At 36.9% G+C, this 19,802-nt stretch overlaps 1 protein-coding gene across 1 annotated transcript; it reads left to right on the forward strand.

The window, feature by feature from the left end:
- The first annotated feature begins 459 nt into the window (after positions 1–459).
- LOC106063811 (calmodulin-like) lies at positions 460–11,778 on the forward strand. The gene is made up of 4 exons (XM_056026456.1): positions 460–619; positions 9,913–10,053; positions 10,370–10,464; positions 10,875–11,778. Exons 2-4 carry the CDS (start codon positions 9,919–9,921, stop codon positions 11,062–11,064), a joined length of 420 nt encoding a protein of 139 aa, XP_055882431.1. The 5' UTR covers positions 460–619; positions 9,913–9,918; the 3' UTR covers positions 11,065–11,778.
- Positions 11,779–19,802: the final 8,024 nt, after the last annotated feature.

The following is a 19,802-nucleotide window of genomic DNA, read 5'->3' on the forward strand; positions in this document are numbered from 1 at the left end:
TGTTTCAGAAGAGGGACCTGGTGGCTGAGTGGCAAAGCGCTTGTCTTAAGATCTGAGGGGTCCCGGGTTCGAATCTCGGTGAAAGCTGGGATTGTGAGCTTCGGTATTTTTATGACTCACCTAAATCCCAGCATCTCTAATGGATACCTGAAATTAGTTGGCGAAGAAAAAGCGTTTGATTTTTTTGTGTTGGCCACGCGACACCATCGTTAACCATCAGTCATAGAAATCGATCTTTACATCATCTGCCCTTCAGGGGGGGGGGACTTTACTTTTTTACTTTATTGTTAAAAAAAATCCAGTGTGAAGAGACAGAAGACAAACATTGACACAGAAAAAGCATTCAACACCTACAGCAGTAGAAGTCCAGAGTCAGAGATATTCAATTCAAACTCAAGGAATAGTTCACTCAGCAAGCAAGTTTCACTTCACCATTTTTTTATAGCCTACAAAGCACTAAAGGTAGATATCTGCTTTTTTTTCTTTCTCTGTCAACAAGTTTGTGTTGAAAAGAACTAGGGCGCAGAGTTGTGTCGAGTGACCTACCTCAAGCTCAAGTGAGTCTAGATGTTAGCAGTGACAAGCTTGTACTTACAGTCTAGGTCACACACAAGCAAAGGTAAGATTTTGCTTTTTATAATAAACTCACACTGTCTATAATCTCTGTAAGATCTTTAAGTTATGTCACTAGGACATATTAAGAGTGTAGGCTATATAGAAGAAATTCTTAAAACTAGTCTACCGGCGGCGTATCATACGCCGCTATTTTGCAGGACCGGCCTTAGGCCACTGCAAACTATGCGATCGCAATGGGCCCCGCACTTTCATAGGACCCGCACTTTCATAAATATATATTTACTACACATATGTTACCCGCGACCCGCGGGTCTTTATTTGCGCATTACTGTTGATATAGTCAATGAGAGTGTTTTGTAAACAATTAATCGAAATAATAATGTAATAAGTAAAGCGAAAGTGTCAATGTAAAAATAGTGTGAATGAAGCTATCAAATCAAAATAGCTAATAGGCTTAAATCCATTTTTTTTTCAATTAAAACATTTGCTTTTGAATAATCTAGTGGATTGGATTTAGATGTATGTTAAACGTAGCTAATGATCCTTTCAGGTTATTTCTCTTTCGCTACGAAAATAAAATTAGTTTTGCGAAAATGGTTTACCCGAAGTCGATACATTCTTATCTATTAAAAACGAAAAGAGCGATAGCTTTGTTAAATGAACGGGATTATAAAGTGAACAATTAAACGAAATAATTTTAGTACGCGATTCATTAATGAATATAGATCTAGGCCTATCTCAACTCGGCTTCGCAGCTTTCGTAAACGAATGTAGCTTTAGAAAACCAAATTTGAATGTTTATTTGATCAAAATATGAAATGAATGGACTTTAATTAATATGTTAATGTGTTAAAGTATAAAACTATCTGTGCGAAGAGAAGTTTTATCATCTTAGAGTTGAATTAGAGTTTTAGATCTAGGGATGGGATTATAAAGTAAACAATTAAACGAATTAATATTTAGTACGCGATTCATTACGGGATTGTCTAATGAAAGAATGTTCGTCAGGAAATCTGTAATCACAGATATAAGGAACTAATTAATGTAAAAAATGCTTTTGAAACACAAAATTGAAGGTTAATTTTATTATATAATGAAATCAATGGATCTTCTTTTGTATTTTCATGTGTCAAAGTAAAAAACTATCTGCGCAAAGTGTATTTCTTAAAATTAGATCTAGGTCTAAATCCTTTCTATCTTTTCTCATGTCAACATTGTAGACATGGCCTAGATCCATAAAATACTATAGCTGTAATAGAGTCGGACCACTTTATTTTTTTTTTGAGGGTCTTAAGTTTGTTTTAGGGCTACAATACATACACTACGGTCTAAGTTAGTACCCAAGGAACATTCCTGCCTAGTTTTATCAAGATTGGTCAAGCGGTTTTGATGTCTATAAGTAACATACATACATACATACATACATACACCTTACATTCTACTTTATAATATTGTTATGACTTTGCCATGCGCACCGCCATCCAAGATAGTGCAGAAAGAAGGTGCGCACTATCAGTGACCAGACAAGTCGGATGTTGACATAAGAGACTAACGATTTCCGCCCAAGTAGAGAGCCAATATGGAGATGCTGTGCTCAAGGCAGATGTCCTTTGTGTTTGTCATGTCTCCGTGTAAATAAACATCTATGTCGCGTTGAGTTGCCTCCCTTCAGTTATTACAATTGGTTGTCAGAAGTGGGATTTATAGGCAACTCAACGAGAGGAGGTAGGATTTACAATGGCAGCTTTGAAACGATTAGACCAACTCTCAGTTAGAGAGCTTAGGAAGGAACTTCGTAACCGATATGAGATAATTGGTGGTACCAAGGAGGTGCTTACAGCTCGTCTCCGGCAAGCCTTGATAGATGAAGACGAAGATCCAGATACCTACTTATTTGAAATTGAACCGGAGATTTATGAGCTTATTGGCAAGATAAATGAAGCAATGTGTGAACAAATTAACAGTATGGGGAACAAGGTAGATAAAATGGTGTCTCAGCTGAAAGAAGGAGTAGACTCGTTGGTAAAGGAGCAGTTGCCTGTAGACTCGTTGGTCAAGAAGTTGCGTGGTCAAGACTGTGGTTGCACAAACAGAGGTGACGGAGACGCTGGGGATTTGAGCGCCGTCTGTGTCTGTGTTGTGGGCAAGTCTTGTCGTTGTGACTTTCAAGACGAGAAACGTGATGGCGATTGCTGTGATGATCTCAACGAGATGTACTGAATCGAACGGAAAGAGACAAATGAAGAAACTGAAGACTGTTACGTGCCTGAAACGTTTGTTCCTGTTGTACCTGTTACCAGTACCTTAACTGAAGTCTGCTATGTGCCTGAAGTGTTTGTTCCTGTTGTACCTGTTACCAGTACCTTAACTGAAGTCTGTTATGTGCCTGAAGCGTTTGTTCCTGTTGTACCTGTTACCAGTACCTCAATGAGCCGGACGGAGCAAGACAACGTTGGGTCTGCGTTCAAGCCTGTTGCTATGGACCTTAAAGACCTCTGCCTATCTGTCGGTGCTCACGAGGGAAATTCGAAGCTTGACAACAGCATCCAGAAGTTTAGCATGAACTGTACGTGCGGCGCTTCACACACAGAATTTAGATGCCAAGAAAACCACCAACAGCGCATATGTACTTCTACCATCATCATCGACATTGGCATAGATGAATGTCAATCAAATCACTCTAAAACTGAGCTGTCAAGAGAAAGACATTTTCCACTTGAACCTGAAGAGACCTATCTTCTGGACGTAAGACTGTTGTCTGAGGATAACTTCGGTGCATTGGACTTTGCTTGCAACGTGGCTGCAAGCGAACCTGAAGCTCCCTTGAGAGGCGTCTGTCGGGAAGGTCTGCTGAGACAGCGTGTCCGATCAACGGCTGTGCTGAAGAAAACAGTGCTCGACCCTATCTCTTTGTGTGGCAAACGGCCACGTCATTATCGCAACAACAGCCTGGTCAACTGGAGAAAGAGAAAGCGGCACTGGAAGAAAACAATGCGGATGGCTTCGTGGGGAACACGCTCCCTGCCGCCTGTGGCTCCCACTGATCGACCTCCACCTGAACTGTCAAACCTCAGCTGCAGTGTTTCTTTTCGGGACGAAAAGTGCTAAGACGGGGGCAATGTTATGACTTTGCCATGCGCACCGCCATCCAAGATAGTGCAGAAAGAAGGTGCGCACTATCAGTGACCAGACAAGTCGGATGTTGACATAAGAGACTAACGATTTCCGCCCAAGTAGAGAGCCAATATGGAGATGCTGTGCTCAAGGCAGATGTCCTTTGTGTTTGTCATGTCTCCGTGTAAATAAACATCTATGTCTCGTTGAGTTATTACAATATAGATAAGTATTAATCTAATATACATATTTAGTCTAACTAGCCCATCAAATGAAATGCTAAAAGAACTCACTCGGTGCACCAATGTCTATGAACCCTCAACAAGGGCAGCTCGTATAGAAGACATCTTTTAGTCTAACTAGGCCGTGTGACGTAGTGGATTTTTTTCCTTTGACGTCATATGGAGTTAATTCTTTAAATGAAATGATAAAGAAATCACTCGGTGCACCAATGTCTATGAACCCTCATCAAGCTGCTCGAATAGATGACATTTTTAGTCTAACTAGGCCGTGTGAGGTAGTGGATTTTTTTCCTATGACATCATATGGAATAAATTCTTTAAATGAAATGCTAAAAGAAATCACTCGTTGCAACAATGTCTATGAGCACTCGACAAGCTGCTCGTATAGATGATATTGTTTAGTCTAGCTAGGCCGTGTGAGGTAGTGGATTTTTTTCCTATGACATCATATGGAATAAATTCTTTAAATGAAATGCTAAAAGAAATCACAAGTTGCACCAATGTCTATGAGCACTCGACAAGCTGCTCGTATAGATGATATTGTTTAGTCTAGCTAGGCCGTGTGACGTAGTGGATTTTTTTCTTATGACGTCATATGGAATAAATTCTTTAAATGCTAAAACAACTCGGTATAGTATTGTTTATTAAACCTCGTAATGTGACTCGCATTTTAAAAAGACATAATAGCTAGATTTAGATCTAATCTAGATTTTTTACACTAGATCTAGATTTTTTTTTACACTAGAGCTAGATTTTTTAAACTAGATCTAGATTTTTTTTATACTAGAGCTAGATTTTCAAAACTAGATTTAGATTTAAGTTCTAATTAAAATCGTTCTAGAATCTAGATCTAGAATTTCTTGGTCTAGTTTAGAATGTTTGTTCTTTTACATGTTTCGGATGTTCTTTCAGAGTTGTAATCCAAACCTCCCGCAGGACGACGGGGGATGGGAGCGGGCAGGGTTTGAACCTAGGACCATCGATGAATCCAAACGACAGTCCAGCGCGCAAACCGCACTACCAGACAGCCATGATTTAGACTAGATCAAGATCTATAATTTTAATTTCTAGACTTAAAGTGTAGATTTTTATTTCTAAAGTCTAGATTGTCAATATGTCAATATTGCAATGTTATAAAATATTAAAACTAATCTACTATTTTAAAATTTAATATTGCAATGAGTATATTAATTGATTATCTAGTGTGGTTGTTTTTTTTACATAAATCTTATCTAAATTACATCTACATTATCCCAAATATATATTTTATATCTAGATCTAGAAGATAAAAAAAATTATGACAACGTCAAATGCATCTTTGAAACATTATTACTTTTAACAATCAAAACAAAATCACGTCTTGAATATTCCTTGTGAATATGCGGATCCGACAGGGATCCGTCTCCCACGGGGGCCGCCTCTGAGTTTGTGTGGCAACATCTTGTTATACATCTTTGTAATCTTGTTAAATTTGTTTTTGTATTTGAAGATGATGGTTCAGTGTTTTATGTATAATTGCTACTTTACTTTTAAGTCTTCTATCCTGAAGGCTTTCTAAATTTAGTGATTTTACTAAAGGTGTTACTCTAATTAAATGTGAATATTCGTTAGTTATGAAGGTCAACGAATCTTGAGTGGTGCCCCAAAGGTCAAGCAGACAAAGGGATAGGTAAAGGGGAAAAAATTAGTAAATTAGTTACAAAAATGTAGTGATGTAAGTAAATTAGTTACAAAAGTTTAGTGATGTAAGTAAATTAGCGCAACGAAGTTTAGTAATGTAAGTAAATTAGCGCAACAAAGTTTAGTAATGTAAGTAAGTTAGCCCACCAAAGTTTAGTGATGTAAGTAAATTAGCCCACCAAAGTTTAGTGACGTAAGTAAATTAGGCCATTAAAGTTTGGTGATGTTAACAAATTAGGGCATCTAAGTTCAGTGACTTAAGTAAATTTGCATACTTGAATTCTGTGATGTCAATTTACAATGCAACTATTCCAATGGTAAAATTTCACATATTAATTATTCACACTAAGAGAGTATTATAAAATTATTTATTTTTAGTTTCTTTTGATTTGATATTTTTTTAATGGTTTGGATATTTGGTATTGTACCCTTACAGCTATTTCCTTGTATGGCAGCGTTTCTCTAACTGTTGGGTTAATCCATAGGGTAAGGGGACGTGAAGGAGGCGGCTCCAGTATTTCTGAAGGCAATGTTGTAGCTGTCTTTTCATTGTAGTGTTCAATTCATACCTGAGTCTAATTCAAGTTGGAATGACTGTAGTACAAACGAATGAAATGATGACATGAAGTGACGTCCTTCTTTCTGTTCACGTTCTTTACCTAAACAACAACAACAGGCCCGCCACAAGAGGTCTTAGGATACCCTGACAACAACAACAGGCCCACCACAAGAGGTCTATAGGATACCCTGACAACAACAACAGGCCCGCCACAAGAGGTCTTAGGATACCCTGACAACAACAACAGGCCCGCCACAAGAGGTCTTAGGATACCCTGACCACGATTAAGTCCATAAAAATCGTGTATACTTAAACTGCCTGCAATGTCTCTCACACTTCGATATTGGTCCGTGTCTCGGCTTCTGAAATGAACCTTATTTGACCTGTGTTATCCTTAATTGAACCTTATTTGACCTAAGTTATCCTTAATTAAACCTTATTTGACATGCGTTCATCTGAACCTTATCTGACATGCATTCATCTGAACCTTATCTGACATGCGTTCATCTGAACCTTATCTGACATGCGTTCATCTGAACTTTATCTGACATGCATTCATCTGAACCTTATCTGACATGCATTCATCTGAACCTTATCTGACATGCGTTCTTATTACTTGAACCTTATTCGACATGCACCCTTTTTTAACTACGAAAAACAGTGCGCTGTAGACGCAAGTAGAATTGATTTCTGAATATCAGAATACAGGAGAAAGCGTGGACACCGCTGGTAGAGAGAGTACAGTGCTCTCTTAGACTTTCTAGTAGAGATGGGAAACGAACCGAACCCGAACCGAACGAACCGAACTCGAACCTCACTTATGACCGAATCGAACCGAACCCGAACTTTGAAACTGCTTGGTACGAACCGAACCGAACGAACCCTCCTTTTCTTAACCGAACTAATTTTGAAATTTGTACATTATATTTTTGATTTTAAAAAATATAAAAAAATTACTTAAATATTTTATTTAAATTCTAATGATTCCATTATACTTTGAAAACTTGGGAGGGGGGGGTATTTTGAAAACTTTAAAAAGAAAAAAAAAGCGGCGCGCTAAGATTCCCATGGGTTTTTCCGTACGTGCCGACTCCCCCTTGAATTTTCGCGGGCTGTTTGCAACATTGGTTTTGAGTCGAATAGGCGCCCTCTAATTAGATCTAGATCTAGACTCTAGTTACAGTCTAGTACCTAGTAAGTACAAAGTCATTATTTGAGATGGCTGTTAGTTGAGAGTAGAATAGTTTTTGCCGATTATAGAGTGTAAATATACATCTACAATAAGTTCGATTCTGTTCTAGTTTAAAATAAATTTTAATTATCTTCTATTTAGTGATTTATTTTTACAGAATTGTGAAGTATTCCATATTGGAATATTATCAGTGGCGTAGCAAGGGTGGGGGAGGAGGGGGAGAAATGTAAAATCCCCCTGGGCCCTTATTTGAGGGGGGCCCCAAATGAGTGTTTTTTTACAATAAATATTCAATATTACGCAAAATGCAGGGGCCACCAGAGAGGTCCAGCCCCCAAATGATGAAAAATTCCTAGCTACGCCCCTTAATATTTTTACTATTATTCTGTTTTGCATTATTGATCATCAGTATTTTTAATGCAGCGTTTCTCAAACTTTGGGTCCTCCCCCGTGGGTGGGGATGGCGAGTACCTTGAATTGGTGGATGGGGAGACGCAACTTCTTGACAAAAAGGGGTGTCATAGAGTGTGTATGTGTGTTTCCTGGTGAAGAGGTTAAGCGAGTGATTTGTGTTTATGCATTGAGTATGATGAAATTAACGTAATGCAAATGTGAAACGGCAGACAATCTTGAGACATGAAAGAGTAAAGACGTTGTTTTGTGGTGACTTAGATTTCGTTTAAATATCAGTATATTTCATTAATATTACATCTCTATCTCAAGTTAAGCATGTGATTTTGTAATAACAGTTATGCTATATTGAGTTGTTCACAATAATAATAATATTAAGTTTAAATATTATTATAAAGCTTGTCTTCGAATCCGAAGATTAGTGAGGAATGCAGTTTTTCCCATGGCTGCGCAGTCCCAGATGTGACCTACATATATGCCACATCCAGGGCAAGCATAACCACTGTCCGCAGGTGGTCGATACATGCCCTGCCCAGCGTAACTGTCGGACCATAAGAAGTCCCTCTATACTCTATACTATCATTACCGGTAAAAATATAAAACGCCTTTATTGGTTCAGTTGTACTAGCTGTTTGTAAGCGACAAACCAACGACCAACTAACAAGAAGAGGGGGCGTCGAAAAAAATGTTTTATTTTCATTGTAACTTATCTGAATATTAGTATAATTACATGTTAAAAAAAATAAAATATATTAAGTAGGAGATGTCATTTTATCTTCTAATAGGACCTTGTCAACTGAAGACTGCTTTTTGCGAGGCGCGTATGCACAATATGGGTCAAAACGTTTTGAAGTAAACATTTTAAAACATCTCCGCTAGTGTGATTCTACTGGATTTTTTTGTCTCAGAATAGTCGAATTTCTTCCGTATATTGCAATTTATTATAGTGACGACGTATGTGTGGAAAAAAAATCCTCGATAGAGACTTCTTTACACGAAGAATATTTGTTTAAAAAAGATCACGCCCATTAGAGAAGTACGTGCTCAATATGTAGGCCTACCTAGAATGTCCCTTGCATAATTCTATTGGCCAGGTCTGCCTCTTTATTATTAGATTTCATATGGCCCTCGACTTTTTTTTATTATGATGAATGGTGCTTTGTGAAAGAAAGCACATCGAAATTAGTCTTTTTAAAAAATTATCATTCTTACTGATAGAAAAAGGTTACAATACGCTTAGCGCTGAGTCACGCCCAGAATAAAACCACTTGCCGACTTGAGCGAAAACCTGACGCATCTTCATTTCTATCTCCATTAAGAAATTTTTACAACGCTTAAAATGTATGTAGGCAACATTATTTTGGGAAAAGTATTGCCCATAGGCCTATTATATGTTGCAAAGTATTTGTTTTATGTAAAAATTCAAATGAAAGTGTTTTATCTGATAAATAGCATTAAACCTTGTAACTTAATTTTGCTATTACATAATTTCATAACATCGAACCGAGCCGAACCCGAACCTTAGACCTGACCGAACCGAACCGAACCCGAACTATACTCGTCATCGAACCGAACCGAACTCGAACTTCAATCTGACCGAACCGAACCGAACCCGAACTTTAAAAGTTGGGTTCGATTCCCATCTCTACTTTCTAGCTGGCTTTAATGAGGGGGGGGGGTAAAGGGCGAACTTTTGTTTCTTTAGAGGAAGGAACATCTCTAGTAAGAGTTTGAGAAACACTGCTACGTGGCATCCATCTCAACAGCCATGCATGTCACTGTACTGTATGATAACAGTTAACCATATCCTTGCGTTGTATCCCAACACCTAACCATATCCTTGCGTTGTATCCCAACACCTAACCATATCCTTGCGTTGTATCCCAACACCTAACCATATCCTTGCGTTGTATCCCAACAGCTAACCATATCCTTGCATTGTATCCCAACACCTAACCATATCCTTGCGTTGTATCCCAACACCTAACCATATCCTTGCGTTGTATCCCAACACCTAACCATATCCTTGCGTTGTATCCCAACAGCTAACCATATCCTTGCATCGTATCCCAACAGCTAACCATATCCTTGCATCGTATCCCAACAGCTAACCATATCCTTGCATCGTATCCCAACAGCTAACCATGTCTTCTTTCGATGAGAAAGTGATCCAATTCTTTAAGCTTGCTGACAAAGACAACAGCAACAGTCTGAGTCTTGACGAACTGGTCCAGGTGTTTCGTAAGTGTGGAGACAACAGACCGGACTCTCAGATCAAGGTGACCTTTATTTTCTTTAATTGCAACTTGTAATGGGATTAAATAATGTCGCTAATAGGAGACAATACGAACATAGATATAGATGTGTATGTAATGTACATAGATGAAGATCTATGGTGTGTACTGAATTATGAACATAGATATCATTGCATGGTAGATCTAGGTATATTGTATGTGCACAGATCTAGATATATAGAATCTATATAGATTTTTTAAAATTTAATAATCTCATTAGATTTAAGTCTTTGGTATGTATCTGTATGTCTAGAGTGAATGTTAGGCCAATGTGATCTGATTGATCTATTCATTTCTACAGGCCCTGTTCAAGTTCATTGACACCAACAGTGACAACAAAGTTTCATTGGAAGAACTGAAAACTGTCTTGGCCAAACAGCCTCCAAAACAAAAGAGGTAAAATGATTTACAGAGGCGTCGCTACGGGTGGTGTTATCTGGTTAGCCAATGGCCTCCCCCTGCCAAATCACCCATTCCAAAAAAAAAAAAAAGCCAAAAAATCCATAATTATAAAATGTGCAGAGGAGATCTAGCTAATTGAAATTATAGACACGAATGTTTAACACTCCAAGCACTAGCGACGCCATCTGGTCTACATATGCATTAGTCCAGTGATATCCCAACTTTGGCCCGCGGTCCAAGTGTCGGCCAGTGGCACGGTGCTATCGGGCCCCTCAAAACGTTAGCGATTTTTGCTGTGATTGATCCGTGAACGTATGTAGGAGAATTACCTTAACATTCTTACTTCAAACATTATGTGCAAAATTCTGGTTTCACTAATGTGATTACATTTGTTTTTTCCCCAGAGAATGTGATCTGAGAGCTGCCTTTAAAGAGATAGACAAGGATAACTCTGGATCTATTAATAGCAAAGAACTTGAAGTGTTCCTCACTAAGAATGGCTATGACGATGATGTCAAGGCCGTTATTGCTGCAGCAGATAAAAATGGCGACGGTGTGATCAACTTTGAGGAGTTTTTGGCATTGATCAATTAGATGATAAGAATGACTTTAAAATCTGAAGAAAAAAATATCTGATGATAGTTTCTTTTTCAAAGCTTATATCAACTCACTCTGCCTTGATCAACTATTGTACACGTCATTTCTCTCACTTCCCATTCTCGGATCAAGTTGAAACTTCGCATAATTATTCATTGTCCTTAAAAAAACATTTATCAATTTTAAAAAATTAACCAATTAATTTATTAGAGATAATTAATTAATTTTTAGAAAATTGGAAATAAATTCTAGATATTGATGTAAATATTCTTCTTTCCCATGTAGAATTGTTATATTTCTATATTTTGCTTGCGTACATTTTAGTTTTGTCTTTCAAATGTTTGTTCCATATCCTGATCTGTTGTAGGCCTATATGATGAATGACTATTACTTTATTGGTTGGGTTCAAAGAACATTAATTCATCACACATGTAGCACACTACGGGAAATATTTGTTCTGTCTCAGTGTATTCATGGATCTAAATCAGTGGTTCCAAAACTTGTTTGCCTCTTGCCGTGTTTCCCAGTGATCGCTGGGCCCCCTGCTTTGCTAGTTATGCAGTTTTCAAAATTCACAACTTTATGTTTCTTTCCTTCTCCCTGATTTCTAAGTCGTGAAGATTTACTAAGGAAATTTTAATTTAAAATCAAGCTAAATAAAATGTAATATTACATGAATTTACCAAACGAAAATAAATATAACGCCTATTAGTCGGCTGCTTTGAAATTAACATTTCAAAATTGGGCTTCAATTTAGTTAGTTTATTTTTTAGTATCTGGTCAACCATAGGCCACAGAAACAGATCATCATCTGCCCTATAGACCACAGAAACAGATCATCATCTGCCCTATAGACCACAGAAACAGATCATCATCTGCCCTATAGACCACAGAAACAGATCATCATCTGCCCTATAGACCACAGAAACAGATCATCATCTGCCCTATAGACCACAGAAACAGATCATCATCTGCCCTATAGACCACAAAGTCTGAAAAGGGAACTCTACTTTTTTTTTAATGGTCGAATCAATAAAAGCAATACAACCAAGTAGATAATCAGTCGAAAGTAATCAATGTGTATTTAATTTAATATAAAATATAAATTTAACAAGGTTACAAAGACAGTTTGTGTGGAAACACAAACTGAAAATCGGCCCCCGAAGTGGTCCACCCAGTCAGATAAAAAGGCAGGTTTCAATATTATTAGAATGAAATTCTATCAAAGACAAATGACAGAAAATAATGGAGAAAAAAAGGTGAAAGATCTCGTGTGGTGCCCCAGCAGACCAAAGGAAAGGTGAACGTGAATGTAAAGTTAGATGTGAACCTGGCCTAACTGATGTCTTATAATGATTATCTAATTGATCTAATTGTTTTGTAAAGGGCCTATCTCTTATTCCTCAAGAATAAAACATTTTCGTAAAAAAAAAAATCCCCCCAATTTTATTTTATTTGGTTAGGTGTTCAACATGAAATGCCGTACTGCAGTTCACGCGATAATATGAAAAACTACTTATTAATTGTTGTTTTAAATTATGTCTGACTTATATGCATACTAAATATTTTTTGTGTGTGAAAATATAGTACTTAGTATAACAGAACTTACATAACTTAACAAAACAAATTTAAAAAACAAAATTGACAACAAAATCTACAACCGTTTGCATAAATATGTTACAAATATGGCACTCAGTGTGCACCTCTAATAAAGAGCCTCAAGTGTTTGTTACTATTAATAGTGAATAGTTGTAAAAGTGGTGTATTTTTTATGAAAAAACCGCTTGCATAAGTGATTTAAAAAATTAGATTTTTCGCTTTCAGAAAAGAAAAAAGTAGCCGTTGCATCAGAACTTTGAATGGACTAAAATATTGTGATGTCGGATTTTCCTTATTTTTTTTTATAGTTTACGAGATCTAAACGGGATGGACAGACGGACCGGACAGACAGGCCACACAAAACTAATAGCGTCTTTTCCCCTTTCGGGGGCCGCTAAAAAACGTAGATGATAAGTGTAACGTTGGAATATGCTCCCAATACTACAATATAATTGAGATAATCTGAAACAAAGCATCATGTTGATCCTATAGAAAGCTATTCGACGCAAAATATATTATAATCGCGACTGTTCACAGAAGAATGTTACCACTAGTAGTGTCATGGGCATCCACAGTAAACAAAATAGAAGGCAGTATAGTGGACCAGGATGTGATAGATTTGGGAGCATCGCTGTTTGCGAATGGATAAGCAAATGTAGCTCTAAGTCAAGTTGCAGCTTCAGAATACACCGAGAATACCGGTAGGGTACTTGGTTTGCATTAAGCTAACCGGCAAGACACCTTGCAGTAATGAAGTGTTGAAGGAAAGGAGACGACGTACAGCAGACGTGAAAGATATCGCTAGGATCAAGTCTACACGAATGGAATGTTCATGTACAAAATTTGTTCAAATAATGGATGTTAATGAAAAGATTCTATCAAAAACTATATCTATATTAATTAATTATAAGAAATAGCCTATCCTTACGTTACCTTGGGTTGGTTAAATATCAGTTTCACAAATAATTGTATATTTCTACAAAGCTACTATTAAATTAAATAGTTTAATCTTACACTCTATCACTTAACTACATCAGTGGGAGAAAATGTCAAGATTGAAGACTCAAAAAAGGGAAAATAAAAAGTAATTTGTTTGCAAACCAAGTCTTATATATGCTCTCAAAAGTATGGGTGTGTTGAGGCAGGTCTAGGGGTGACCTACGTACCAAGAGCTGGACAGAAAGGAGCTCTAAAGCAGCCATGTAAAACACGGCGTTCGGGGGCCGCTTGCGGCCCGCGACCACCTTGCATGCGGCCCGCTTGGCCACCTCAAAAATTATCAAAATAATGTTGAACTATTACGCTGGAAAATAAAAGATGACAAGTTACTTGAAATGAAAAATTGTATTTGTTAAACTGAACAACGAGAGTGAGTCTGCAGTGAAAGCCAGCTACATTTTTTTTCAAACTTAATTGCAAGCCATAGCAAATCATTTAGTGAAAGGGATTTTATGAAGGAGTGTGTCGTTAAAGCTGCGGAAGTCCAGAAAATGTGAAAGCATTGAAAGAAATAACTTTAACTAGCAACACTGTGGCAGAATAATTGACTTGTCAGTCAGCTTGTGTGAAGGATTAAAGAACCAAATAGATTTTGAAATATTCTCATTGGCTCTCTATGAGTCAACTGATGTAACTGGTATAGCACAGTTGGCTATACTCATAAGGACCTGTGACAGGAATTTTGAGATACATGAGGAGCTATTTGTTCTATGCATAACACCACAACAAGCATAAGGATGTTTTTGAGAAATAACAGGTGATATTGCAGTACAATTTACCTTTGGTAAAGCTAGCTAGTCTAACAACGGATGGCGCAGTAACCATTATGAAATGGTTTTGATGCAAAGCTACTTGCAAAAATAAGAGAGACAAATGCTAATTTTAAATCTGCTCATTTTCAGTGCATCATTCACCAAGAAACATAACGCACAAAGCAATTACAGTTCAACATGTCATACTGGTTTCAGTCACAATCAATTTTATTCGTGCCCGTGGCTTAAATCATCGCCAATTTTCAATGTTTCTGAATGACATTGGACACAAAATTTGCTGGCTCTCCTGTCATAAAGAATTAAAGAGATTTGTTGTACTGCGTGAAGAAATTGTATTGTTTCTGAACATGAAAGGTGAACCTGTTGAACATTTCCATACTGACGAATTTTTTCGGGATTTGGCATTGCAATTGATCTCACTGGTCACCTGCAAGACTTGAATTTAAAACTTCAAAGTAAAGACTAAATTGTCACAACTGCGTGTGGTCATGTGAAGTGCTTTCAAGCAAAATTACGACTGTGGATAAATCAAATATGAAGAGAAAATCTTGTTCACTTGTGAGGAACTAAAAAGATTAAATACGGCTACAACATTTGGTAAATATGTCTTACACTCGGAATCGTTAATAGATGCTTCCACTGGCCCTTTTCGTGACTTCGTTTCATACGAGCAAGAAATTTCGTTGTTTATTCCTCAATTTTCATTTGCTTCTGAAAATGCTGCTGGTAATGTGCAACTAGAGCTGATAGAGTAGCAGTCAGATTCTTTGTTAAAGCGATGTATAAAGAAGTGCCTCGCCAAAATTTAGTTATTTCCCTTAATGGTACGTTGAATTGCGGAAATTTGCAGCCAGAATTCTAGCTATTTTTGCAAACACTGATCTCTGTGAGCAGTTCTTTTCTATAATGAAAGCTACAAATCACCTCACCGTTCGAGATTATCTGATCAAAATTTGTCGTCAGTGATGATAGTGTCAGTGACAAACAAACTTCCACCCGATATTAATAAACTTGTATCCCAGATATATGTAAAGCATCAGAACAAAGAAAAAATTGCGTAATTTTAGTAATTTTTTATTAAGAATTAGTACTGGAAATTTAGCTAACTAAGGGACAGGTATGTCATTAATTATTGTATTCTATTGTATTGTTTCTAATTTACATAAAAATAGTAGGCTGTTTTGCAATTGATTTTTGGCTGCGGCCCCTTAGGATATAGTACGTTTTTATGCGGCCCATACACCTTAACGAGTTTGACATGCCTGCTCTAAAGCAAGCTTCAAAACGAGACTTCTAATGTAGTTGATGAAACATGTCATAGAGCATTGAGAAAGTGATAGAATCATAGAGCATTGAGAAAATGATAGGATCATAGAGCATTGAGAAAGTGATAGGATCATAACGCAGTGAGAAAGTGATAGGATCATAGAGCATTGAGAAAGTGATAGAATCATAGAGCATTGAGATAGTGATAGAATCATAGAGCATTGAGAAAGTGATAGAATCATAGAGCATTGAGATAGTGATAGAATCATAGAGTATTGAGAAAGTGATAGGATCATAGAGCATTGAGAAAGTAATAGGATCATACAGCAATGAGAAAGTGATAGGATCATAACGCAGTGAGAAAGTGATAGGATCATAGAGCATTGAGAAAGTGATAGGATCATAGAGCATTGAGAAAGTGATAGGATCATACAGCATTGAGAAAGTGATAGGATCATACAGCATTGAGAAAGTGATAGGATCATAGAGCATTGAGATAGTGATAGAATCATAGAGAATTGTGAAAGTGATAGGATCATAGAGAATTGTGAAAGTGATAGGATCATAGAGCATTGAAATAGTGATAGGATCATACAGCATTGAGAAAGTGATAGAATCATAGAGCATTGAGAAAGTGATAGGATCATAGAGCATTGAGATAGTGATATGATCATAGAGCATTCAGATAGTGATAGAATCATAGAGCATGGAGAAAGTGATAAGATCATAGAGCATTGAGAAAGTGATAGGATCATACAGCATTGAGATAGTGATAGAATCAGAGAGCATTTAGAATGTGAATAGGATCCTTGAGCATTCAGATAGTGATAGAATCATAGAGCATTGAGAAAGTGATAGAATCATAGTGTATTGAGAAAGTGATAGGATCATAGAGTATTGAGAAAGTGATAGAATCGTAGAGCATTAAGAAAGTGATAGGATCATAGAGCATTGAGAAAGTGATAGGATCATAGTGTATTGTGAAAGTGATAGGATCATAGAGTATTGAGAAAGTGATAGAATCGTAGAGCATTAAGAAAGTGATAGGATCATAGAGCATTGAGAAAGTGATAGTATCATAGAGCTTTGAGAAAGTGATAGGATCATAGAGCATTGAGATAGTGATAGAATCATAGAGTATTGAGAAAGTGATAGAATCATAGAGCATTGAGAAATTGATAGGATCATAGAACATTGAGAAAGTGATAGGATCATAGTGTATTGTGAAAGTGATAGGATCATAGAGTATTGAGAAAGTGATAGAATCATAGAGCATTAAGAAAGTGATAGGATCATAGAGCATTGAGAAAGTGATAGGATCATAGAGTATTGAGAAAGTGATAGGATCATAGAGCATTGAGAAAGTGATAGAATCATAGAGCATTGAGATAGTGATAGAATCATAGAGTATTGAGAAAGTGATAGGATCATAGAGCATTGAGAAAGTGATAGAATCATAGAGCATTGAGAAAGTGATAGGATCATAGTGTATTGAGAAAGTGATAGTATCATAGAGCTTTGAGAAAGTGATAGGATCATAGAGCATTGAGATAGTGATAGAATCATAGAGTATTGAGAAAGTGATAGAATCATAGAGCATTGAGAAATTGATAGGATCATAGAACATTGAGAAAGTGATAGGATCATAGTGTATTGTGAAAGTGATAGGATCATAGAGTATTGAGAAAGTGATAGAATCATAGAGCATTAAGAAAGTGATAGGATCATAGAGCATTGAGAAAGTGATAGGATCATAGAGTATTGAGAAAGTGATAGGATCATAGAGCATTGAGAAAGTGATAGAATCATAGAGCATTGAGATAGTGATAGAATCATAGAGTATTGAGAAAGTGATAGGATCATAGAGCATTGAGAAAGTGATAGAATCATAGAGCATTGAGAAAGTGATAGGATCATAGTGTATTGAGAAAGTAATAGGATCATAGTGTATTGAGAAAGTGATAGGATCATAGAGCATTGAGAAAGTGATAGGATCATAAAGTATTGAGAAAGTGATAGAATCATAGAGCATTGAGAAAGTGATAGGATCATAGTGTATTGAGAAAGTAATAGGATCATAGTGTATTGAGAAAGTGATAGGATCATAGAGCATTGAGAAAGTGATAGGATCATAAAGTATTGAGAAAGTGATAGAATCATAGAGCATTGAGAAAGTGATAGGATCATAGTGTATTGAGAAAGTAATAGGATCATAGTGTATTGAGAAAGTGATAGGATCATAGAGCATTGAGAAAGTGATAGGATCATAAAGTATTGAGAAAGTGATAGAATCATAGAGCATTGAGAAAGTGATAGGATCATAGAGCATTGAGAAAGTGATAGGATCATAGTGTATTGAGAAAGTGATAGGATCATAGAGCATTGAGAAAGTGATAGGATCATAAAGTATTGTGAAAGTGATAGTTCAACCCCCCCCCCCGAAATGAAATTCCCCCCAGGGGGGGGGGGGGAGGAAAGGAATTCAGTGACTGATTTTTTGCTTTCATTTTCTTTATTTTAGGTGAGATTTTAATACTAAATCATCACTTACCACAGCACAGCCGAGGAGTTTTGAGTTTGAACCCTCTACAGGGGGTTTTGAGATTTTTAAAAACCCTATCAGGGGGATTTGAGTTAAAACCCCCTACCAGGGGCTATTGAGTTTTAAAAAAAACCTATCTGGGGGTTTTGAGATAAAAATCCTTTTACCAGGGGGTTTTGAGTTTAAAACCCCTACCAGGGGTTTTGCAGTTAAATCCCCCGCTTCTATAAACAAAACTAAAAAAATGCAAATGACAATCCCCAAATTCCAAGAAAACAGTTAAGGAAGATTTTGACTTTAAAACCGCCTTCAAAAATTACGATAAACCCCCTCTCAATATAAAAAAAAAGCAAATTACACACTCAAAATTCTATGAGCGTAGCCAAAGGGGTTTTGAGTTTAACCCCCCTCCTTCAGTTGGGGTTTGAAGCTAAAAAGTACCTATTCAATAAAAAAAAAAGCAAATTACACACTATATGAGAATAGCCAAATGGGTTTTGAGTTTAAAATCCCCTGCCAGCGGGGTTTGAAGCTGAAAAATACCTCTTCAATATTTAAGAAAAAAGCAAATTACGCACTCAAAATGCTATGAGCGTAGCAAAAGGGGGTTTTGAGTTTAAATCCCCCTTTAGAGGGTTTTGATGCTAAAAAATACCTCTTCAATATAAAAAAAAGCAAATTACACACTAAAATTCTTTGAGCATAGCTAAGCTAATGAGGGGTTTTGAGTTCAAATCCCCACCTTCCCAGATGGCTTTTTTTTTTAAATTTAAAACCCCTCCAGATGGTTTTGAGTTTAAAATTCACCCTACAGAGCGTTTTGAGTTGAAAACCTCTCTGTTCAATATTATTTTAAAGCAAACTACGGTGACCAAATTCTATGACCGTAGCTAAATGGGGTTTTGAATTAAAAAAAAAACAAAAAGAAACTCAAGAGATTTTTAGTTTAAAACCCCTCAACAGATGATTTTGACGATAAAACTTTCCTTTTCGATAAAAAATCTAAAGTGAAATACAGGCATGTAATTCCAAGAGCGTAGTTGAGAGAGGTTACAAATTTCTACCAGTGGCTGGGCTCCATTAATAAAGTGTGAATAGTCATCTGCCAAAATTGAAAAACACTAAATGTGGCTCAACAAAGATGGCTAAGACGGATTTTAGGAGTCAGTTATAGAGATCGGGTCCAAATCAAAGAAATCATATGCCGAACTGGTAGTCGAACCCTTAGTAAGGTTGTAACAGAGCGTCGCATGAGGTTTGCGGGACATGTTCCCCGACAAAATGAATTACGCATAACAAGAGTTGCGGAAACAGCTTGCCGGAAAATGCGCCGAACGGCGCGAGAGAGGTCTAAGTCAGTAAGAATAGCACATTAGATTTTTTAAATAAAAAAGCACTATTTCTGATATTGAAAGCCAACAAAATGCATATTCTGAGGTATCTACAGTGCATTTTCCTACTATTAAAAGTTTTATTTCAAAAATCTTTGTGCTATTCTTACTGACTTAGACCCTCTTAGGCCGTTCGGCGCATTTGCTGGGAAGCTGTTTCCACAA

Source organism: Biomphalaria glabrata, chromosome 4 (genome assembly GCF_947242115.1).
Source record: "Biomphalaria glabrata chromosome 4, xgBioGlab47.1, whole genome shotgun sequence".
In the NCBI taxonomy this organism is placed as follows: Eukaryota; Metazoa; Mollusca; class Gastropoda; family Planorbidae; genus Biomphalaria; species Biomphalaria glabrata.